The 25,424-nt window shown below is 37.9% G+C and overlaps 1 protein-coding gene across 1 annotated transcript in view; it reads left to right on the top strand.

Moving 5' to 3' along the window:
- Positions 1 to 25,424, top strand: part of LOC132403362 (mucin-2-like) — a 109,995-nt gene that overhangs the window by 24,648 nt on the left and 59,923 nt on the right. Inside the window, exons 17-34 of the mRNA XM_059986782.1 lie at positions 313 to 559; positions 647 to 705; positions 787 to 872; positions 3,132 to 3,280; positions 4,237 to 4,375; positions 5,766 to 5,870; positions 6,002 to 6,190; positions 9,279 to 9,518; positions 9,596 to 9,752; positions 10,435 to 10,560; positions 12,126 to 12,267; positions 13,175 to 13,206; positions 18,100 to 18,153; positions 18,580 to 18,633; positions 20,380 to 20,439; positions 21,976 to 22,023; positions 22,172 to 22,231; positions 23,979 to 24,038. Of these exons, the coding sequence (XP_059842765.1) occupies positions 313 to 559; positions 647 to 705; positions 787 to 872; positions 3,132 to 3,280; positions 4,237 to 4,375; positions 5,766 to 5,870; positions 6,002 to 6,190; positions 9,279 to 9,518; positions 9,596 to 9,752; positions 10,435 to 10,560; positions 12,126 to 12,267; positions 13,175 to 13,206; positions 18,100 to 18,153; positions 18,580 to 18,633; positions 20,380 to 20,439; positions 21,976 to 22,023; positions 22,172 to 22,231; positions 23,979 to 24,038 (2,007 nt within the window). The remainder of the gene's footprint in view (positions 1 to 312; positions 560 to 646; positions 706 to 786; positions 873 to 3,131; positions 3,281 to 4,236; positions 4,376 to 5,765; positions 5,871 to 6,001; positions 6,191 to 9,278; positions 9,519 to 9,595; positions 9,753 to 10,434; positions 10,561 to 12,125; positions 12,268 to 13,174; positions 13,207 to 18,099; positions 18,154 to 18,579; positions 18,634 to 20,379; positions 20,440 to 21,975; positions 22,024 to 22,171; positions 22,232 to 23,978; positions 24,039 to 25,424) is intronic.

Consider the following 25,424-nt stretch of genomic DNA (forward strand, 5'->3'; position numbering starts at 1 on the left):
ATATAAAAGAAAGGAGTTTAAAAGAGACATTCAGTGTTGAATACTATTGTTAAGCTTAACAATATTTCTCTTGGAGAAAATAACCAAACAGGACACTGTTGGAAAACTAAGTTCTTTTGAATAGTGAATAAGAAGCTTTGTCTCAAGAATATCAAGCACATTTCTTCCTTTTCTTTAAAAAAAGTCATCTGCAAACAGAAAACAATTGCATAACATCTTGAGCAGATAGCTTTGCAAGCATTAGCGTTCAAACATATTTGGAATTTATCACAAAAATCTAATGACTGACATTGATTTTTTTTGTTTCTTTAGGAGTAAGTTGCCCCACTACACAAATCTATCACCACAATGTGAGGGCTTGCAATCGTACGTGCCAATTTCTCTCAAGTCCTGATTTCACTTGTGAGCTTCAAGATGTTCCTGTTGATGGTTGTGGCTGTGCTGAGGGACTGTACATGAATGATAAGAAAGAATGTGTGAACAGAGCACAATGCCCCTGTTATGTAAATGGAATGATTATACCACAAAACGAAATTATTTCTTTGAATGGAATGGAATGGTGAGTACATAACATTATGGTCTGTGTATTTTTGTTGAAAGAACTAAGTATCTGAAACTATAAAATAAGAAATAATTTTTCTTTCAGTTTCTGTCTCAACGGAGTTCCTTCCTGTCCTAATAGAAACAAAACACTCATCTTAAAAGGTAAAAAAAAATCAAGCTGCTGAAGTATGCAATTTAAATTTAGAATGAAATAATTAGTGGTTGTTTAACATCTTTTTTTAGATTGCAAGAAACAAAATAAAGTATTTTCGGATTGTGAAATTGCTGGTGAATGCAAGAGGACATGTGAAACTCTAAATAAACCATGTGTAAGTGACCATGAACCATTATCATTTTGGTATGCATTTTTAAAAAAATTATCAGATTTATTAAACAAGCCATTCAATATTTAATTTAATAGGGATCTGCCATTAGACAAATGTGTTTCCGTTCCAATATTCATCTTCTTCCACCATCCCTCAGGGTCGAGGATAATTTAACACTACTTTGTTTCTTTGGTGTTTAACATGGTTAGTGAGGCCACGTGGAAAACATAGACATTTACACAGATGGGCAGTGCTGACAGATGATTTGTGAGTTGATCCACCCCTTCCGGCATATGCACAGTGTTCCTGGTCCATGACTTCAAAGTTTTCAATATCATTCTCAACTGCTGCACTTTCACTTCAAGTTGTTATGAGCCAGAGATTTCCATAATGCAGTGGGGATGCTGCATTTTTCCAAGGAGGATTCCAAGGAGCACATCACAGTATTCTCATTGACTGTTCCCATGAAAGAGCTTGCAAAGTTGCAGCAATCTGACATCAGGCACATGAATGTCGCCACTTGCTCATTGTGGCCAAACAAGAGTAAGCAGGGCAGGGCTGTGAATGATGGTTCAGGGAAAGATATTGATGTTGGTCTGCTTGTCCTTATAGTTTTAATTTAGAAGATTTTACAGAAATGGGTTTGGTAGTGTTTTTTTTCTATTGCCTTGAGATAAGTGCTATTGGTAGTCCAGTTCTTAGAAGCATATAGGAGAGCAAGGATCATGACTAAAACAAGAAACTACAGTACTAGAATCTGGAGCAAGAATAAACAGATGAAAAAATTCAGGATAAGAACAATGTTCCCTCTATGGTGTGTGCATAAGCATGCTTGCACATCTTTTATTATTGGTGCACAAAGGAAGCTAAACTGCACGCAAAAGGTTGTCACACTCTACCTCGTTGGCACGTTAAGTATATTTCACAATCATACACAATCACATTTCTTTTTCTGGATTTTAATGCAGATGGTGTTGACAATGTGGAGTTTGTGATAATTTGCATATTTTATGACTGGCATAATTATACTGTTTTTATTGAAGAAGTTATTCGGTGCACACATATTGTTGTCACTGGGCAAAAATTGCTCTGCAGAAGATTTTTGTGCACATCAGTCATTACAAATTAGAGGGAACATCAGTTAAGAAGCATCTGTGAGGACGAGCAGGATGTGTTGACATTGCAGGATCTGTACAGGAGAGAGAAAAGATGACCTGGATATAGAAATGCAGGGAGGAGTGGGATAGAAGCCGATTTGTGATAGGTGGAATTAGATGAGAGAGAGAATGATAGGGGCAGGAGGAGGGTGAAAAGGTAGGAAAGGTGAAAAGGTGAACAATAAGTACTAACTGCATCTCTCTCTGTCTCACACTCACTGTTTCACACACTTTCTCTCTCTGTCTCACACTCACTCTCTCTCTCACTCTGTTTCACACACTCTCTCTCTCTGTCTCACACTCACTCTCCTTCTCTGTATCTCCGTTGCAGGGAATTACAGATGGGAGAGATGGAGCTGGTGAGAGAGAGACAGAGAGATAGTGAAGGAAATAGAGGGAGGGTAGGAGGGAGAGACTCGCAGAGAGATAGTGAAACTATTTGAGAAATATGAAAAATAGAGAGAGAGAGAGATGCATAGTTAGCACTTATTGTTCACCTTTTCCACCCTTTTACATTTTCTATTCCCTCTTCTCTATATCCCATCTCTATTTGCCGTCATTCCCCCCTTATATGGTTCAACCTGTCAGCTACCACTTACTGTCCCACACCACCTCTCCCAGTTTTCTATGTACTGGCCAACGTTCCTCTTCTTCTCACTTTACCCCCGTACAGATAGTTGGTCAGGACCAAAACTTTGACACATCCATTTTGCATCCCCAGACGCCACTTGATCCGCTGCATTCCAGCAATTTGTTATTTTGTAGGGATCCCCAATTTTTGGTTGGCCAGGAGGTTTGTGTCAGATCTGGTCTTGCTCTTCACCAAAGGCTATGCTTATGCATTGAGGGTGAATTTCATCACTGATATTTGTCTTTGTCAAGAAGTGGGTCTGATAATTGTAATGCTATTTAGAATTATATTCTCTTGTTTCTAAAGAAGGTAAGGGAGAATACAGTTCTGTGCAATCTCAGTCCAGGATAGTTACATGGATAATTTTGGAGGTATATTTTAACTATATGATAATTATGCATACATGGTGTCCATCTATACCACTTATTGCTAGCTCAGCCAATTGATAAAATGTTTTCTCCTTTATTTATAAAGTCAAAACCATGTGTCCCTGGGTGTGTCTGCCCAAAAGGATTGGTAGAAGATTCCAGTGGAAGATGCATTGCACCATTCCAATGTCCTTGTTTATTTGGAGGTGAAAAATTTTTGCCTGGAGAAACAATCAAAAGTGACTGCAATACATGGTGAGTTTAGACAAAGTGAAATAAAATAAAACCACTAAATAATATGAGACTAACAGCAGAGAATTGAATTGACTTTATTTCTTACATTCTTCACGTACATGAGGAGTAAAGATCTGTACGTTACGTCTTCATCTCAATGCGCACTGTGCAATTTATAGTGATTTTGTAATAAATAGTATATACAACAGCACAGTTAATATAGCATAGAAATAGAATTGTATCAGTGTGAATTAATTAGTCTGATGGCCTGGTGGAAGAAGCTGTTCCGGATCCTGTTGGTCCTGGCTTTAATGCTGAGGTACTGTTTCCCAGATGGTAGCAGCTGGAACAGTTTGTGGTAGGGGTGACTTGGGTCCTCAATGATCCTTCGGGCCCTTTTTATACACCTCTCTTTAAATGTCCTGAAGATCACACCTACAGATGCGCTGGGCTGTCTGCACCACTCTTTGCAGAGTCCTACAATTGAGGAAAGTACAATTGCCATACCAGGCGGTGATGCAGCCAGTCAGAATACTCTCAATTGTGCCCCTGTAGAAAGTCCTTAGGATTTGGCGATTCATGCCAAACTCCTTTAACTGTCTGAGTTGTAAGAGGCGCTGTTGTGCTTTTTTTAACCACACAGCTAGTACAGACCACGAGATCCTCAGTGATGTGCATGCTGAAAACTTAAAGCTGTTCACCCTTTCAACTCCAGATCCATTGATGTCAATAGGGGTTAGCCTGTCTCCATTCCTCCTGTAGCCCACAGCAGCTCCTTTGTTTCTGTGACACAGAGGGAGAGGTTGTTTTCTTGACACTGCTGTGTCAGGGTGATGACTTACTCTCTGCAGGCTCCCTCATTATTATTTGAGAAAAGACCAATCAATGTAGTATCATCAGCAAATTTAATTAGCAGATTGGAGCTGTGGGTGGTTTGAGGATTATATAAAGTCATTACTTTGTGCTCCAAATTATAGCAAATGCAAAGGTGGAATTTGGAATTGCACCAACGATCCATGTCCAAAGACCTGCCATGTTTACGGAGATGGGCACTACATAACCTTTGATGGAAAACGATACAGCTTTGATGGAAACTGTGAATATATCTTTGTTGAGGTACAATTCACATTCAATGTGGCTATTACCATTTTTTTTTGTTAATTGCAAATATACAGATTAATGCTTCAGACTTGACCTTCGCTGAAAAAAAAATTACTTGGAAAAAGCTATGGAGCTATGGCTAAGTAGTTTACTATGTGAATGGGTCACAGTGGCTGAAATTGTAACTATTTCATTATCCTGAAAATAAGGTTAAAAAAAAGTGGGGAAAATCACATGCTCAGCATTGTGAAGTATCTAGGGGTTGCACAGAGATGATTGGACATCAAATACACTACTAATTTGCAATTGGTATGTGGTGAAATCATTTGAATCATTTCAAATGTGTTATCAATAAAAATTATCTTCAATTTATATCAGAAGTCTTTTACACTGTTTCCACATTCACATAGATAGAGTATGCAAAACTATGTTCTTTATTATAATAGTGATTTCTGGTTAGAACATAAAATATTTCATTGAAGTATTTATTTGAGATGTTGTTTAAAGGGTAATATATTTACGTAAAGTGAAAAGATAATGTCAAGTATTTTGCGCTTTAATGTGATTGACCATTTGTTCTTGTCACAATTAGCTATTAGAGGAGAGGAAGCAATGCATGATTGTAACATTCCTATTTTTGCTTATTCACATCATAATTTCAAAGAATTTCATTCTTTGAAATTTTACATGTGAGATTACAAACGTGCAGCAGCACATTAGATTGTGTTTTAGAAATATGAATGGTCTCTGATGTTCTGAGATAGAAATGATAATTAGACCTATGGAGTGATCCCACAATCCTCCACACTACTTTAGTATAGTGATATCATGAACACTTTGTACTATGATGGACTTTGTTTTTTTTTGTTTTAGTTGTATTCCTTGTTGTATTATTTTGCATAATTTAGTTTAACTTATTTTTTTCTTGAAAATACTGTGTCTCTAGTGTTGTGTACCAATCAAGCTGCCACAAGTAATAAGTTTATTGCAGTTGTGCATATGACAATGAAATCAGTTTTGGCTTTTGACATCAGCACAAATGTTTTTGAGTGCAATCAGAGATGTAAGTAAGAAGACCAGGCAAAACTGAATAATATAGTATCAAACAAGTTCTAAAGTATGAAGTGTTCTTTAGCAAACATTTTAACGTCTTTGAAAGTGCTGATGACTATTTGATGCACAGGATTCCAAGAACTCCTAATATGATCCGGCTTTTTCTCCCACCTTTGACCTTGTATTTTCTTGAGCGCTGTGAGTTATGAAGATAAATGTAATTATCATAATTATTATTATACTGGAATTATTGAACTGGTGGTGCCATCCCAGATTATAGATTGTAATTCTGCTGCACAAATTCATACATGTTTAATCATCATTAATTATCATTAATCATCATTAATTTTAGGATCAGTGTCTACAGGACTCCGGCACATTCCAAATACTGACAGAAAGTGTTTCCTGTTGTGCAAAAGGAGTTACGTGTTCAAGGAATATCCGAATCTTATTTGAGGTATATGTGCTTGGTTCTTAACAACTAAAATGTTCAATCTCTGGTATTTTGAAAAAAGATCTTCATATCGATCTCTAGGAAAATTATTAAGCATGTGATAAACTGACCTACTTTTAAATGTACTCTGACAGGAAAAGGAAATAATTCTGCTAAGTGAAAGTGGTGTGAGTGAAGTGTCGCTTCGCGATAACCAGTGCACAGATAAATCATACTCGGTTCACACTGTTGGACTCTACTTAGTCTTGACATTTTCCAATGGAATCACTGTGATATGGGACAAACGTACAAGATTTTCAGTCACATTGGATCCTAGATGGAAGGTATGTAGAGTTATAAATAAACCATTTCCTTAATTTCTGCTCATTTGAAGAGCGCAGAACCGTAGCTTGAATGGACAGGCCAGAGTTTGAGGATAAATGATGGAAATATGTACTGAAGATCTGCAACATTGGATCTAAAATAGAAGCAAATTGGAATTGTGGGACAAGATTTTCATTTATTTAGTGGGCTAGTAAGCAGTTATAAAATTCTGTTCCCAAATTTTTTGTTCATTGATGACATTGATCAGTAATTGGATCCATTGCCTTCAATGGAATAATAGTTTGTCAAGGGAGTGTGGAGCAGCACTATTCATCAAGAGAGGAAGCCTGTCACACTAGCATGCCAGCAAGCAGAAAAGGAAGGAAGCAGTTTGGCACTATTATATGGATGGCATGCAAAACAGATTTGTTCACTGTGCCTCAATACATGTGACAATAATCAGAATCACAATCAGGTTTATTATCACTGGCATGTGATGTGAAATTTGTTAACTTAGCAGCAGTAGTTCAATGCAATACATAATCTGGCAGAGAAAATAAATAATAATTAAAATAAAAACAATAATAATAAAAAATAAACAAATCAATTACACTCCCTTGTCCATTCAACCCCCCATCCCTCCCTACCGACCTCCCTCCAGGCACTTATCCCTGCAAATGGAAAAAGTGCTACACCTGTCCCCACACTTCTTCCCTCACCACCATCCCAAGCCCCAGACAGTCCTTTCAGGTGAGGCACAACTTCACCTGCGACTGGGGTGATGTACTGTATCTGGTGCTCCCGATGTGGCCATTTATGCATTGGGGAGACCCGCCGCAGACTGGGAGACCATTTTGCCAAACACCGGCGCTCAGTCCTCCAGCAGTGGCGGGATCTCCCTGTGGCCACACACCTCAATTCCACAGACCACTCCCACTCCAACATGTCTGTCCATGGCCTCCTCCACTGTCAGGATGAGGCCACGTGCAGGTCGATGGAGCAATACCTTATCTCCCGCCTAGGTAGCCTAGGCATGAACATCCAACTCACAGACCTTTGTTGATACCCCTGCCCCCCCTTACCCCCTTCCCTATCTATTATTTTAGTCGGGTTCTCTTTCTCTCTCTTTTTCCCCCCTCACTATAATCTACCCTCAGCCCTACCTTTCTTTCTCTTTTATTTCCCATAGTTCTCCACCTTCCCCCCCCCAGCCCATTTCCCTCCAGCCTGTCACTTCCCAGCTCTCTACTTCATCCCTCTCCCCACTTCTTATCCCCTCTCCACCATCCCACGTTACTTCACTCCTGATGAAAGCTTTCGGCCCGAAACGTCGTCACTACCTCCTCCCCTAGATGCTGTCTGGCCTGCTGAGTTCTGCCAGCATTTTGTGTTTTTATTTATTTCCAGCAGCTGCAGATTCACTCGTGTGTCATGAGAACAGAACCCTGTTTTAGCCTGGGGAGGTCTGTTAATGTCCTCTTATCTGGCTTTCACATAGAAATAGCATTGGAGTCGCACAACAGAAAGCATCCTGTCAAGTTCTAAACACAGTGAACCATGTCCTAGAAATTATTACTATCATGCATCAATCATCGAATCATCAATTTTCATGATCACAACATTTAATAAAGCATTATCATGCAACTTCAAATTTCTAAGAATGTATTTTTGACATTTTGATAAATATTGGGATTTGTTTAACTGAGAATAAATAATGTGAACTGAAATAAAAGCAAAAATTACTGGAAAAAAACTCAGTATGTCAGGTGGCATCTGTATACAGCAAAAACAAGTTACCATTTCAGGTCAAATTTCGATCTTTAACACACTGAAGTGTCTATGATCAGAAACATTAAAAGTTTTGCTTTCCACAGATGCCTCTTGAACTGTTGAGTATATACAAAATTTTGTGTTTGTATTTCAGATATCTAGCAGCTTTTTAAAAATTTTCACTGAATTTTCCTAAAGCTGAAAACTCCTAAGGAGATGTTCTAGCTCATTACTGATGGGAAACCTTTGCAAGAACAATCCCCGCTCAAAAGCTTGCTCAAAAGTTCAAGAAGCTGGGAAAGGCAAAGAGGGAAAGCAAAACTGACACGTGGGTGGAGCAAGAGGCTTGCCCAAGTTCTATTATTAATCAGTAATATGTTAAGCAAAAATTTTCCATGAAATGTTAAGTCATTTAACTGAAAGAAATTTTTAAAAAGTATGTACATATACCCCTTTCACGCCAGCTATTTTCAAGCATCTGCTGTATTTAGCTACAGGAAGCTGTTAGTGTAAAAATTTTGAATTACAAATAAGAAGAGTGACATTTCATGTTAAAGGTTGGCTTAAAACTATGAAGAGATGAACAATAAACTGCAAAAATTTGTACGAAGTTAGTTGCAAATGAGAACGGTGAAGTAGAATTGAAACAGACAATGCAATATCAAATTATTCACCATTTAATTTTTTTAATTTATTCATTTATGGGATGTGGGCATTGCCAGCTAGGTCAGCATTTATTGCCCATCCCTAAAGTTATGCATTAGGCAGTTTATTTCCAATTTATATTCAAAATATGTTTGTATTTGCTTTTGTCATTAAACTGTCCATATAAAATTTGTTACGTGGTTATTATAGTGAAGACCATTAGCCAGTGGATTAATTAATCAATCCAGAACTTCCCAAAAACCCTCTTTGGAGGATTCATCCTTTTGAAAGCAGAGTTTTCAACACACTAATCTATGGGCAATGATGAATGAAAGGATGAAAGAATTTGTTTATTTATTTGCAACCTAAATGTGCTGCACAGGCCTTCATAACTAATGTCTTTGATTGCAGCTGTGATGTAAAAGACTGGATGTTTCTATAATTGTAGTCATTTTGGATTGGTAAACTCTGTGCTCCTGGAACAAGGAACTCCGAAAGATAAAGGACTGGGTTGAGAATTAACTAATTCATTAATTTATTCCATGTACATTGGTCTTACTGGACCAAGAAGTGTCTATGTGGTTTATTTATTGTACTAAAAGAGATCACTCTGATGACTTATGGAAAGGGAATGTAACAAATGGTGATTTTAGAATAGTAATTGTTTTTCTTTGTTTCTCTTTCTCACACAAGAATAAAGTTTGTGGTCTTTGTGGAAATTTCAACGATGAGCTTGAAGATGATTTGTCAACAAAGGGGAATTCCTTGATGACCAACTTTGTGGAGTTTGGGAACAGTTGGAAGTCCATGCGATCATGTGCCAATGCATTAAGTCGAACATTTCCTTGTGAAAACAATCCATATTGTTTAGCTTGGGCTCAGAAGAGGTGCAGCATAATTACTGGTCCCATCTTTCAAGCCTGTCATAAAATAGTAAGATACCTGCTAAATCTGAAATAAAATATTTCAAAACTGCAGCCAATTTTTCTGACACTCTGGTTCCTTACTAGGTTGACCCAACTCCATATTATGAAGCTTGTGTCCAAGAAGCTTGCGCCTGTGATATGGAGGGAAAATATTTGGGTTTGTGCACTGCTATTGCAGTGTATGCAGAAGCATGTAACAAAGCCAATGTTTGTATTCACTGGAGAACTCCAGATCTGTGCCGTAAGTCTAAATGTTTAAGGTACAAAACTTCATCGACACTAATTTATGGACTGTGGAGCAGACTGGTTCACAGAATCACATCATTTTTCATATTAATGTTTACTGCTGTTTGAAATTTGTGTTATTTTGTAATTCCAAAAATGAAAGCAGATTTTCTTCTTTAATTCCCTGTCATTTTTGCTACAACATCCATTATCTTCTATTTTATTCTGTTTGGAAGGATACCCTTGGCCCATTATTTGTTTATTGTTTGATGGGTCACCTCAGGATTGGCAGCATTTGTATCAAATGTGTCTCCAGTCCTGTCAAAAAAGTCAGGTCACCATCACTGTACAATTATAATCCTTCAATCATTAAACAAAACACATTCAGCACTTCCCCAAATGAAATATCCAACTGCTCTGCATTAAGTAAGGAAGGATGCCTTATAGAATAATTTTATTGATCCTCTTGACAATTCTCCTTCAGCTACCTCATAAGTCAACATGGTTTACATTTGGTAGCAAAAGTAAATTTATCAGAGGATCTGTAATTGTCCAGACAAAATTATGAGCGTTGAACACTCTAGATCAAAAACCAATATATTTAACATGTGTACAAATTTATTGTATGCCAGAGGGGACTAATATTATGTTCATTTTCTCTGAGCTAAAATTACAATTGTTTTCCTTTTATTCTCCAGCTGTGTTCTGTGAATATTATAACACCCCTGACGGCTGCATTTGGCACTATCAGCCATGTGGAACAGTAACAACAAAAACATGCTTAAGCCATTTCATTGGAAAAAAGTATTCTGCAGTTCTTGAAGGTACTCAATTGTTTTCAAATGTTACAATTTGTTTTCATTTTTATAGATGTTTTTCCTGCCAGACTGAGCTTCCATTATAAAATTAAGAATAGTAATCATTTCATTATGTTGCATCCATTAAAATATATATACTTTGATGAAACTTCACAAAAAATCGCACTTTCTAATAATCAATGAATTAGAAAAGAGGATAATTTCTGCTTTTACTGATGCTAACACAGACACAGATCAGGACAAAGCACAACCCGACCTTAGCATTGTCCTGAACATTGCTCTGGTGTGTCAAGAAATATCTTTGATCTTAATACTTTAAAGAGTTATTTTAACATGTGTTTAAACACTCAGTGGCCACTTTATTAGATGCACCTGTACACTGGTCATTAATGCAAATATCTAATAAGCCAATCATAAGGCAGCAACTCAAAACATGAAAGCATGCAGATCTGGACAAGAGGTTCAGACTAAACATCAGAGTGGGGAAGAGATGTGATCTTAATGAATTTGACCATGGAATGATTGTTGGTGCCAGATGGGGTGGTTTGGGTATCACAGAAACTGCTGATCTGGGATTTTCATACACAACAGTCTCTAGTGTTTACAGAGAATGGTGCAAAATACAAAAACATTCAGTGAGTGGCAGTCATATGGGTGAAAATGCCTTACTAATGAGAGAAGTCAGAGGAGAATGGCCAGACTGGTTCAAGCTGACAGGAAGACAACAATAGTGTGCACTAGAGTATTTCTGAATGCACAATATGTCAAACCTTTTAGTGGATGGGCTACTGCAGCATTAGGTACAGGAGGTACCTAATAAGGTGGCCACGGACTGTATCTTGTGCAGTCAGTTATTCCTTGAGTAAGGGAGGAACCAGAATTTTTTTTTAAAAAACACTGTTTTATAAATAAAATAAAGCAGGCACATCTGAAATCTCATCAAAATAATTGCTAGCGGTACTCATGCTATTATTCAAATAGCACAACCCTGACAGGAGGATGGCATCAACATATAGGTAAAGGAAAACAATAATGTGTATTTCGGAGCAGGAACATTAGATAATGAAAGTGTAGAAGGCAACACAATTTCAGGTAGGAGCAGACCAAGTTCAACTATGAGGGTTACAAAGACAAATTTGGAATGTAACAATGTGAAAAAATGCCATCAAATGAATATAATATGATGAATAAGATGAGTTCGCTACAAGCATAGATAGCTATATAGGAAGATGATGCAATGACCATAGCAGAAATATGTCCATTCTAAAATCAAGCTGAGGGATCACCACTAGTTCATTGAAAAGTACAGAAGGGCATACTGTATGGGAATAGTAAATTATCATAGGCTAAAATAATAAGAAAATAAGGGGACAAGGGGACATATGTTTAACATTGTAGATCAGGAAAACAGATGAGATGTAATGAAGAAACATGGATTCATAGTGTACAATTTGAACTAGGTTAAGCTGGTCATTTGCAGAAGATGTACAGATTTTCAAAATGGAACATTGGTCTGAAAGTTTGCCACATTTATTGAATTCATCGTAACTTTTATCTCTTTCACGTTTTAGGTTGCTATGCCAAGTGTCCAGATAATGCTCCTTACTTGGATGAAAATACTATGAAATGTGTTACATTACCTCGGTGCACATGTTATTATGAAGGAAGGATTTTACAACCCGGTGAAATAACAATGAATGATTGTGAAGAATGGTAAAGTCGTCATATTAGTGAATATTTTACATTGTTATGATCTTGAAATCCAAAATTATACCTGTAATAAAACTGAGTTTTGAATCTTTTACATAAGTAACCATTCTTAAAAGGCTATAAGTAATTTTCATCAGTAAACTGCGTTACATGCTTTTTAAGATAAAAAGGATTTTTTATAAAGCATAATCAACCCATTTTGAATTCAGGCATGCAGCTATTTGACATATTCCAATTTAGATGAACTATACAAAAACATTTAAAACTTTAAGTTCTCTGATATAAAATATAAAACATTTTATTTAAAATCTTTGTTAATTTCTTTTTTGAACAAAGATAAAAATAATTGTCTTTGAAATCCTTCTCAGCTGCCACTCTCACTCACCTATTTCAATGATTTTGTTGTGCAGTATGTACTTCCATTAATTCTTTTGTACCCCTAACAAAGGCCTGCTTCCATCCTTCATTTTCTTTGTTCACTGTACCCCATGACCATTCATCCATCTCAGAGTCCATCCCTTAATAATAATCCTTCATTCCTGCATTATATTTTAATTTTTGCTGTGAATAATGAATATGTATTTGATATCACCCCTTTAAAGCTTAACTGATTCAGATATTGCAATGATGTTCTATACAATAGTCTAATCCAGAGTGCTCACTAAGTGGCCATGAATGAACCAAAAAAATTTTTTAAAGATCCTCAAGTCTCTTGTTCACTCTGTTATTCATTCTACACTGAGACAGTACATTAAATAGCTTTTGCATTTTAAAAACCACATGAGGACTTTGCCCTTGGTGATGATTTTATAACAGACAGGGTTTTTTCTCTTTCTGCTTCCTTTTTGTATTCATTTTGTTATCCATCATCTCTTTGTTGGTGTAAAAACGTCTTTGTTTTTATTTATAGTGTGTGCCACAACGGAATCACAACTTGCAGACGTAAGTAATGTTTTCTAGCATTTATGTGTTAAAAGAATTAGTATTTATAAAGAATTATTATTTTTTCACTACATGAGAATGTTCACTGATTTGCAGTGCATTATTAATCATATCAATAGTTGTACTTATATTTTTTTATTTTAAATATATCTGAAATACTATATATCCTGAAATTCCAAATGCCAAGAATGAATTAATGCAGCAACAAACTAGCAAAGAAAAATTGGTTTAAGATTATTACCAAAGTTCCCTCTAATTTGTAAAGACCAGTGTGTTCAAAAGTCTTCGGCTACAAATTTTTTGCCCAGTGACAACAATGTAAACTGATGTTTTGAGTGGAAATAAACCTGAAGCTATTCCGAGGGTAATAAACTATCAAGTCCAGTTTGTTGTTCACTGTTTAAAAGACATAAAATGACTGGCAATAAGAACTTTGATATCCGCTGAATTTGATCATTTTAGCTCTCTGCACTCTCACAAAACATACGTAGCAGGCATGTAGTGGGTAATGAAGGATTTTCTTGCTGGAGCTTTTGCACACCATTCATATGTGATTTGTTTGCTAAATGACACTTTAAGAAGTCAAGTTTTCAAATATCACTCCTCTTCTTCCCACTTGCAAATTCTCTAGCAACTTTTGTTTCATGACAATATACGCAGGTAACATCAGTTTCGGTATTGTACATAACATTCTTGTAGCTGCATGTTCCTGGCCTCATGAGCTTTCAGTGTAGTAGTTTCTACTGTTTCATTAAACCATTCCGCTTTCAATGAGCTAGCAGTTCTTCAGCACCTCACACCCTTTGCTTCTTTGGAATTCAACATAGTGAATCAATAATTTTTTTCAATAAAAACAGTATAAATAAGCCAGTCCTAAAATCTGCAGACAAATCATCACAACTCCACGTTGTCAACAACCTCTGCATCAGAAACTGGAAAAGGAATTGTGATAGTGTACGATTGTGAAATGTTGTTGTTGGTCCTTCGTCGGAGTCAAAGACGACCACGACTTCTGTCAGGTGGAGGGTTTGTGACTGTGGGTCCAGAGGTGACTGGTGAGGCCAATCCGGGCCCTGAAAGCTCGCCCACATGTGGGACACATGAGGATAGGTGCTGCAGTGGAAGTGGAGGTAGCTCGAGCCTTGCGCGTAGCACATTTCCTCTGAGCTTCTGCGGTGTGTCTGATTTCTGCTGCATACGCTCCTTTAGTGGTCCTGCACCACCAGGTTGGGCAGTCCAGGGCAAGCGATTCCCAGCTACTGGGATTGATGTTGCGGTCTTTGAGGGACACTTTGAGGCAGTCTTTGAAACGTTTCTTCTGCCCTCCAACTGAGCACTTGCCCTGGCTCAGCTCTCTATATAGCAGTTGTTTTGGTAGTCGACTGTCAGACATCCTGACGACATCCTGGCTTGGGCCTTCTGTAGGAGGGTGTTGACGCTGCGGGTGCTAGCCCGCTCCAGGACCTTCGTGTCTGGGACTTCGTCCTGCCATCGTACGTGGAGAAGTCTGCGGAGGCAGCTCAAGTGGAAGTGGTATACTTAACATGCCAACAAGGTAGAGCTTTTGAGAGCAGCTTAAATTCCTTTGCGCACTAGTAGTAAAAAGATGTGTGCCTGCACACACCTTAGAGGGAACATTGATTATAAAGTATCATTTTTTTTTTAAAAAGTAAAACAGTAAGGCCAGAATCTGCTAAGCAACTTGCTCACTGGATCAAACTGTAGTCAAACTTCAGTTTTCAATTTCTATCACAACTTCAACAGAAAAGCTGTGGAAAACCTAAAGATATATAAGCTACTTACTGACAGCAGCGGGAACAAAATGAAGATGTGTATAATTTGGTTGTAGTGTACCATACCTTTTCAGACCCAAAATTCAGACTGATCTCTTGAAAGTTATAAGGTCATCAGGTAGGAGCTTAAGAAGCGAGAAGAAGACATGAGAACACCTTGGTGAATAGGATTAAGAAAGACACTTAACATTCTATATGTATATGAAGACGGACAGATGACTAGAATTAGACTGGGACCACTTAAAGGAGGGAAACATGCCCAGAGGTGAAGAAGGTAGCGGAGGCCTTTTATGAATACTTTGCTATGGTGTTCCTCGGAGAGAGGGACTTGTCAGCATAGAAGATGCTAACATGATGGAGCATGGTGAGATTAAGAAGTGCTGGAGTAGGAGCAGAGGATTGGAGGATGGCAAATGTTATTCTGTTTTCAAGAAAGGTAATAGGAATAATCCTAGGAATTATAGACTGGTGAACCTATGTCAGTGGTGAGCAAACTAATGATGAGGATTCATAGAGACAGGATTTACAAGGGTTTGGAGAAGCATAGTTTTATTAGGGATTGGTGGTGTGGCTTTGTGATGGGCAGATATCTTGTCTCACCAGCCTGATTGACTTTTTTGAGGAGGTGATAAAACAATTAGATGAAGGTAGAAATGTGGATGTGGTGCATATGGAATTTAATGAGGCATTTGACAATGTCATCCAAAAATCATGAAGTGTGGGATCTAGGGAAACTTGGCTATGTGGAATCAGAATTAGCATGCCTACAGGTGGTAGCAGATGGAATATATTCTGCCTGGAATTTGGTAACCGATGGTGTTCCAAGGGGATCTGTTCTGGCACCCCTAAAATATTTGTTGTATTTACAAATGACTTGGATGAAGAAGTAGAAACGTGGGTCAGCAAGTGTGCAACTGACATGGTTGGTGGGTATTGTGGATAGTGTGGAAGGTTGTCATAGGCAACAGTGGGATGTAGGCAGGATGCAGAGATGGGTGGCAAAAGAGCAGATGGAATTCAATCTGTAAAAGTTTGAAATGATAAACTTTTCAAGGCAGAGTATAAGGATAATGGCAGGATTCTTAGTAGTGTTGAAGAAAAGAGGGATCTTGAAGTCAATAGACTTCAATTGCCACACAAGTCAATAAGGTGGCTAAGAACACATACAGGGTGCTGGCCTTCATTATTTGGAGGAATTGGATTCTAGAGTTGCAAAGTATTGTTGCACCACCATAAAATTCTGGTTAGAATACTGTGTTCGTTTCTGGTCACCTCATTACAGTATGGATGTGGAAGTTTTAGAGAGGGTGCAAGGGAGATTTACCAGGATGTTGTCTCCTTGCAGTCCCATAACTAGTGATGCTTTCCCTCACTAATTATGCATAGAATGATACAGTAATGGATCAGGCCCTTCGACCCACTATAGTGTGCTGAACGAAATACATTGGGAAATGCACAAATACACTAATGGCTTCTGTCTACACAATGCCTAATCCCTTCGATTTCCTGCATATCTATGTTTCTTTCTGAAAGTCTGCTAATTCCCTGTATCATATCTCCTTCCATTACCACGAATGGAGGGACAATCAAGGCACCCACAACACACTGTGCCCTGAACATCTCCTTTAAACTTAAATCCCTTTCACTTCAACGCTAGGAAAAATATACTGGCTGGTTACTATATCTTCCATAATCTGAAAAAACTCTATCAGATCTCTACTCAGCCTCTACTGCTCCAAAGAAAACAAGCCAGGTTTGCCTAAACTTTCCATATAGCGCATGCCCCTTAATCCAGGTAGTATACTGGAAGGCCTTTCCTGCACCATCTCCAAAGCCTCCTATCATGGGGCTGGAGGCACCACTACCACCACAATGGGTAAGTGAATAACATAGTCATTTTATTGCTTCCTCTCATGTCAGCCATTTTAATTTGTAAAATATGTTGTATATTGATTCCACTATTAATGCATCATGTTTCAAGTTGAACATAATGGACATTCATTAATTTGTTCACAGAAATAACAACACCACCAGCACCAATGACCAGCACTGAATCTATGACCATTTCCACAACCAATGAGTGATGCCTTCTCTCAATGTACACTGACTAATTTTTTTTTGTTTTAGTTGTGAAACTGCTCATTTACTCTATTAACAGATGTGCATTATTGACCATATATCCTCAGTCTCTCACGCTTGCAGCAAGCACATCATGGAGTTGAATTACACACCAAAGATCTGACGATTCAAAACATTGGTATCTTATTCCAGTACACAGGAAAAGCTGCCAAGTGTAATCTACTGACAGTTTAGACTTTACATTGTCAACTATTCCTCATTATTAGAAATGGAAGTTGCAAATTGCACTACACTGCATGAAATGAGTTTCTATTCACACCCACCAAATGTTGGTCATTTGACAGAATGGCTCAAATGTTCAGATGAACCATTTAAGAAATACTCTTTCTATGAGCAATGTAGTTATATATTTGCAGTAATTTTGGTCACTCTCATTTACGCAATCAGTTCTTATTTGTGCAGAATATGCTGATACACTCTCACATTTGCCAATGTTCCAATTGAATGTCACGGTTGTTTGTACATTTGCTTGCAGTAGAAATAACAACAAAACAATAAATGGAGATAACAACTGAATCTACAACCAGTTCCACAACAGGCAAATGATGCCTTCTTTTAATGTTAATTCACTGATATTTTAATCAAAATACTGCTGATACACTCCACAAATATATATATAGTACCTGCCCTTTATCGTCTGTGTCACAAGTCTTTCAATTTAGGCACTCTAGCTCATGGAACTACATTTGCATTCAGAGCACTGCAGTTGGATAAATAAGTATACATTTGCTTCCTCTGTTATAATTGCCTTTATTATGTTGCAGCAGAAACAACTTCCAAGGCTGCTGAATAGTCCGCTACTACCTCAATGGGTAGATAAATAACAGTCATTTTATTGCTTCCTATCATATCAGACACTTTTTAAGTTGTACAATATGTTGAATGATGGTCCTGCTATTAGTCTGACAAATGTATTATGGTGCAAGTTGAATGTAATGACCATTCATAAATTTGTTCACAGAAGTAACAACAGCAGCAACAACAACCACTGAATCTACGACCAGTTCAACAACAGGTGAATGATGTCTTCTATCAGTGTATACAGACCATTTTCTTTTGTTTTAGTTTTAAAACTGCTCATATACTCTATAAGCTCCTGTGTAGTATCGGGCATTTATCCTCAGTGTTTCAACAATTGCAGTTCAGCATGGCATTAAACTGCATTTGTAGACTGAGCTGTGCTGCTGCAGTAGATTAGGTATTAACTGTTTTCTGGTATATTGAGTTCCGTTTATATTTTTGCAGAAGAGACAACTACCACAGTGACAACAAGCACCACTACTTTCACGACAGGTGAGTGAAGCCAATGAAGGTTTATCCCGCATTCTCTGTTATCATCTTTAATTTTGTGCAGAATGTAGATTGTTTGCTCTGCTGTTGGATCTTCCAATGTATCACATTTCAAGGTGAGCCTAATCACTTTTAATGAATTTTTTCACAGAAGAAACAACAACAACACCAACCACAACTAAATCTACGACCACTTCAACAACAGGTGAGACATGTACACAGATCAATGTAAACTGATCGAATTACTTTTATTAAAACACTGTCCATAGGCTCCACAATATCATGCACAGTGTCCGGCCTTCACACTCCACGTCTGTGACTTCAGTTCATGGAACTGCAGATACAGTCAGTCACAAGACATCGAGTTGTACAGCACAGGGAAGGCCAACGTTAGAGTCTTCTGGCTTCACTATGGATGGTGTTACAACTCAGAACAATAGTAGTGTAGCTGTGCTCACATTTTGTTTTCAACTTTCCATCATCCTTAATGAAAATTACAGACTCTTGCCTTTTCAGCACTTCAGTTTACACCTAACACAGGGAATTGAAACATAGAAATATAGAAAATCCGCAGCAAAATACAGGCCCTTCAGCCCACAATGTTGTGTCAAACATCTACCTGATCTAGAAATTACTTAGGGTTACCCATAGCCGTCTATTGTTCTGAGCACCATGAACTTATCCAAAAGTGTTATAAAAGACCCGATCGTATCAGCCTCCACCACCATTGATGGCAGCTTCCTCCACGCACTCACCACTCTCTGCCTAAGAAAGTTACGCTGACATCTCAATGGTTATTGATTTGAACATTAAATTAACAAGTCTGCAGACTATTTTGTCAGAAATTGAATGCATTCCTTTCTGCAAATGATCACTCATTACACCAGTCAAAATCTGCTACCTTGAATAAGAGCTCCGTCATGAATAGCGAAATCAGGAATCTAAGATTGAGATTCCAATGGGGATAGCCTTTTGGTCTCTGCCATGGACATCTGATTACACCACCATGAGCATTGCTGACATCTTGAGATGAGGATATGAGAAGCAGAACTGCAGAGTTATGAGGTGTTGTTGCTGATACATCTGTCTCTGATAGTTTGAAGTGATGGATGTTGTTTATTACTTATCCAATCTGTCATTAATTTCCATGATTCCCGAGCATTACACCTGTCAGCTACAACAGAACACCAGTATCTCGAATGCAGATCACACTCATTGCCCATTGCATGATGACCATTTAATGTAGAGCCTGTATAAGTGAATATTGTTGCTGTTTGGTTTCAGATTTTCAGTTTGGTGTCACTTGCTGAAAGTAATTCACACCTTTAATCTGCACAATAAATGTCATTTATATCAGCAGTTCCAGAACTGTTGAGTGAAGTCTTTCCAAAATGTTTATCAACAGATACACGAGCCAAATGACATTAATAACTCTACAAATCTGTGTGATGTATCTGATCATGATCAAATATGCTTTCTCTTTCACACTTACAGTTCAGCACATCATTACACACCAAAAAATTGAAGAGTGAAAGGAAATTGCTACTTTATTGCAACACACAGTAAATGTCGCAAATTAATCTCTACTGATTAAATAGTCTTTAGGTTTTTAAGTATTCTGCATTTATTCTCAGTGTTTCAACGATTGCTGTTCAGCATAGTATTAAACTGCATTTGCAGACTGAGCTGTGCTGCTGCAGTAGATTAGGTATTAACTGTTTTCCTGTATATTGAGTGCCTTTTATATTTTTGCAGAAGAGACAACTACCACAACGACACCAAGCACCACTACTTCCACAATAGGTGAGTGAAACCAATGAAGGTTTATCCCGCATCCTCTGTCATCGTCTTTTATTTTGTGCAGAATGTAGATTGTTTGCTCTGCTGTTGGATCTTCCAATGTATCACACTTCAAGGTGAGCCTAATTGCTTTTAATGAATTTTTTCACAGTAGAAACAACAACACCAACAACAACAACCACAACTGAATCTACGACCACTTCAACAACAGGTGATTGATGTACACTGATCAATTTATTTTTATTAAAACGGAGTGCATAGGCTCCACAAACTCATGCACAGTGTCCGGCCTTCACCCTCCACATCTGTGACTTCAGTTCATGGAACTGCAGATAGAGTCAGTCACAAGACATCAAGTAGTGCAGCACAGGGAAGGCCAACGTTAGAGTCTTCTGGCTTCACTATGCATGGTGTTCCAACTCAGAACAGTAGTAGTGTACCTGTGCTCACATTTTGTTTTCAACTTTCCATCATCCTTAATGAGAATTACAGTCTCTTGTCTTTTCAGCACTTCAGTTTACATCTAAAACAAGCCAGAGAAACATAGAAATATAGAAAACCTACAGCGCAATAAAGGCCCTTCAGCCAAAAATGTTCTGTCAAACATCGACCTGCTCTAGAAATTACTTAGGCTTACCCATAGCGCTCTATCGTTCTGAGCACCATGAACTTATCCAAAAGTGTTTTAAAAGACCCGATCGTATCAGCCTCCACCACCATTGATGGCAGCTTCCTCCACGCACTCACCACTCTCTGCCTAAGAAAGTTACGCTGACATCTCAATGGTTATTGATTTGAACATTAAATTAACAAGTCTGCACACTATTTCGTCAGAAATTGAATGCATTCCTTTCTTCAAATGATCACTCATTACACCAGTCAAAATATGCTACCTTGAGTAAGAGCTCCGTCATGAATAGCGAAATCAGGAATCTAAGATTGAGATTCCAATGGGGATAGTCTTTTGGTCTCTGCCATGGACAGCTTATTACACCACCATGAGCATTGCTGATGTCTTGAGATGAGGATATGAGAAGCAGAACTGCAGAGTTATGAGGTGTTGTTGCTGATACATCTGTCTCTGATAGTTTGAAGTGATGGATGTTGTTTATTACTTATCCAATCTGTCATTAATTTCCATGATTCCCGAGCATTACACCTGTCAGCTACAACAGAACACCAGTATCTCGAATGCAGATCACACTCATTGCCCATTGCATGATGACCATTTAATGTAGAGCCTGTATAAGTGAATATTGTTGCTGTTTGGTTTCAGATTTTCAGTTTGGTGTCACTTGCTGAAAGTAATTCACACCTTTAATCTGCACAATAAATCTCATTTATATCAGCCGTTCCAGAACTGTTGAATGAAGTCTTGCCAAAATGTTTATCAACAGATACACGAGCCAAATGACATTAATAACTCTAGAAACCTGGGTGATGTATCTGATCATGATCGGATATGCTTTCTCTTTCACACTTACAGTTCAGCACATGATTACACGCCAAAACATTGAAGATTGAATGAAAATTGCTACTGTATTGCAACACAGCGTAAATGCTGAAAATTAATATCTACTGACTAAATAGACTTCAGGTTTTTAAATATTCCACATTTATTCTCAGTGTTTCAACAATTGCAGTTCAGCATGGGATTAAACTGCATTTGTAGACTGAGCTGTGCTGCTGCAGTAGATTAGGTATTAATTGTTTTCTTGTATATTGAGTGCCTTTTATATTTTTGCAGGAGAGACAACTACCACAACGACACCAAGCACCACTACTTCCACAATAGGTGAGTGAAGCCAATGAAGGTTTATCCCGCATCCTCTGTCATCGTCTTTTATTTTGTGCAGAATGTAGATTGTTTGCTCTGCTGTTGGATCTTCCAATGTATCACATTTCAAGGTGAGCATAATTGCTATGAATGAATTTTTTCACAGTAGAAACAACAACACCAACAATAACAACCACAACTGAATCTACGACCACTTCAACAACAGGTGAGTGATGTACACTGATCAATGTACACTGATCGATTTATTTTTTATTAAAACACAGTGCATAGGCTCCACAAACTCAGGCACAGTGTCTGGCCTTCACCCTCCACATCTGTGACTTCAGTTCATGGAACTGCAGATAGAGTCAGTCACAAGACATCAAGTAGTGCAGCACAGGGAAGGCCAACGTTAGAGTCTTCTGGCTTCACTATGCATGGTGTTCCAACTCAGAACAGTAGTAGTGTACCTGTGCTCACATTTTGTTTTCAACTTTCCATCATCCTTAATGAGAATTACAGTCTCTTGTCTTTTCAGCACTTCAGTTTACATCTAAAACAAGCCAGAGAAACATAGAAATATAGAAAACCTACAGCGCAATAAAGGCCCTTCAGCCAAAAATGTTCTGTCAAACATCGACCTGCTCTAGAAATTACTTAGGCTTACCCATAGCGCTCTATCGTTCTGAGCACCATGAACTTATCCAAAAGTGTTTTAAAAGACCCGATCGTATCAGCCTCCACCACCATTGATGGCAGCTTCCTCCACGCACTCACCACTCTCTGCCTAAGAAAGTTACGCTGACATCTCAATGGTTATTGATTTGAACATTAAATTAACAAGTCTGCACACTATTTCGTCAGAAATTGAATGCATTCCTTTCTTGAAATGATCACTCATTACACCAGTCAAAATATGCTACCTTGAATAAGAGCTCCGTCATGAATAGCGAAATCAGGAATCTAAGATTGAGATTCCAATGGGGATAGCCTTTTGGTCTCTGCCATGGACATCTTATTACACCACCATGAGCATTGCTGACATCTTGAGATGAGGATATGAGAAGCAGAACTGCAGAGTTATGATGTGTTGTTGCTGATACATCTGTCTCTGATAGTTTGAAGTGATGGATGTTGTTTATTACTTATCCAATCTGTCATTAATTTCCATGATTCCCGAGCATTACACCTGTCAGCTACAACAGAACACCAGTATCTCGAATGCAGATCACACTCATTGCCCATTGCATGATGACCATTTAATGTAGAGCCTGTATAAGTGAATATTATTGCTGTTTGGTTTCAGATTTTCAGTTTGGTGTCACTTGCTGAAAGTAATTCACACCTTTAATCTGCACAATAAATGTCATTTATATCAGCAGTTCCAGAACTGTTGAGTGAAGTCTTTCCAAAATGTTTATCAACAGATACACGAGCCAAATGACATTAATAACTCTACAAATCTGTGTGATGTATCTGATCATGATCAAATATGCTTTCTCTTTCACACTTACAGTTCAGCACATCATTACACACCAAAAAATTGAAGAGTGAAAGGAAATTGCTACTTTATTGCAACACACAGTAAATGTCGCAAATTAATCTCTACTGATTAAATAGTCTTTAGGTTTTTAAGTATTCTGCATTTATTCTCAGTGTTTCAACGATTGCTGTTCAGCATAGCATTAAACTGCATTTGCAGACTGAGCTGTGCTGCTGCAGTAGATTAGGTATTAACTGTTTTCCTGTATATTGAGATCCTTTTATATTTTTGCAGAAGAGACAACTACCACAACGACACCAAGCACCACTACTTCCACAATAGGTGAGTGAAACCAATGAAGGTTTATCCCGCATCCTCTGTCATCGTCTTTTATTTTGTGCAGAATGTAGATTGTTTGCTCTGCTGTTGGATCTTCCAATGTATCACACTTCAAGGTGAGCCTAATTGCTTTTAATGAATTTTTTCACAGTAGAAACAACAACACCAACAACAACAACCACAACTGAATCTACGACCACTTCAACAACAGGTGATTGATGTACACTGATCAATTTATTTTTATTAAAACGGAGTGCATAGGCTCCACAAACTCATGCACAGTGTCCGGCCTTCACCCTCCACATCTGTGACTTCAGTTCATGGAACTGCAGATAGAGTCAGTCACAAGACATCGAGTTGTACAGCACAGGGAAGGCCAACGTTAGAGTCTTCTGGCTTCACTATGGATGGTGTTCCAACTCAGAACAATAGTCGTGTACCTGTGCTCACATTTTGTTTTCAACTTTCCATCATCCTTAATGAGAATTACAGTCTCTTGTCTTTTCTTTCTTTCCTTTCTTTCTTTTTCAATCTTTTTATTGAGTTTCATATATATATATATATAAGAAAAAACATAACATAATAATCAATAGGTTATAAATACAATAGACTTGAAATTACATTAGTAATAGGATAATAATATCCTAGTCTCTTGTCTTTTCTGCACTTCAGTTTACACCTAACACAGGGAATTGAAACATAGAAATATAGAAACTCTGCAGCAAAATACAGGCCCTTCAGCCAAAAATGTTCTGTCAAACATCGACCTGCTCTAGAAATTACTTAGGCTTACCCATAGCCCTCTATCGTTCTGAGCACCATGAAGTGTTTTAAAAGACCCGATCGTATCAGCCTCCACCACCATTGATGGCAGCTTCCTCCACGCACTCACCACTCTCTGCCTAAGAAAGTTACACTGACATCTCAATGGTTATTGATTTGAACATTAAATTAACAAGTCTGCACACTATTTCATCAGAAATTGAATGCATTCCTTTCTTCAAATGATCACTCATTACACCAGTCAAAATATGCTACCTTGAATAAGAGCTCCGTCATGAATAGCGAAATCAGGAATCTAAGATTGAGATTCCAATGGGGATAGCCTTTTGGTCTCTGCCATGGACATCTGATTACACCACCATGAGAATTGCTGACGTCTTGAGATGAGGATATGAGAAGCAGAGCTGCAGAGTTATGATGTGTTGTTGCTGATACATCTGTCTCTGATAGTTTGGAGTGATGGATGTTGTATATTACATATCCAATCTGTCATTTATTTCCATGATTCCCGAGCATTACACCTGTCAGCTACAACAGAACACCAGTATCTCGAATGCAGATCACACTCATTGCCCATTGCATGATGACCATTTAATGTAGAGCCTGTATAAGTGAATATTATTGCTGTTTGGTTTCAGATTTTCAGTTTGGTGTCACTTGCTGAAAGTAATTCACACCTTTAATCTGCACAATAAATGTCATTTATATCAGCAGTTCCAGAACTGTTGAGTGAAGTCTTTCCAAAATGTTTATCAACAGATACACGAGCCAAATGACATTAATAACTCTACAAATCTGTGTGATGTATCTGAAC

Source organism: Hypanus sabinus, chromosome 13 (assembly GCF_030144855.1).
Source record: "Hypanus sabinus isolate sHypSab1 chromosome 13, sHypSab1.hap1, whole genome shotgun sequence".
NCBI lineage: Eukaryota > Metazoa > Chordata > Chondrichthyes > Myliobatiformes > Dasyatidae > Hypanus > Hypanus sabinus.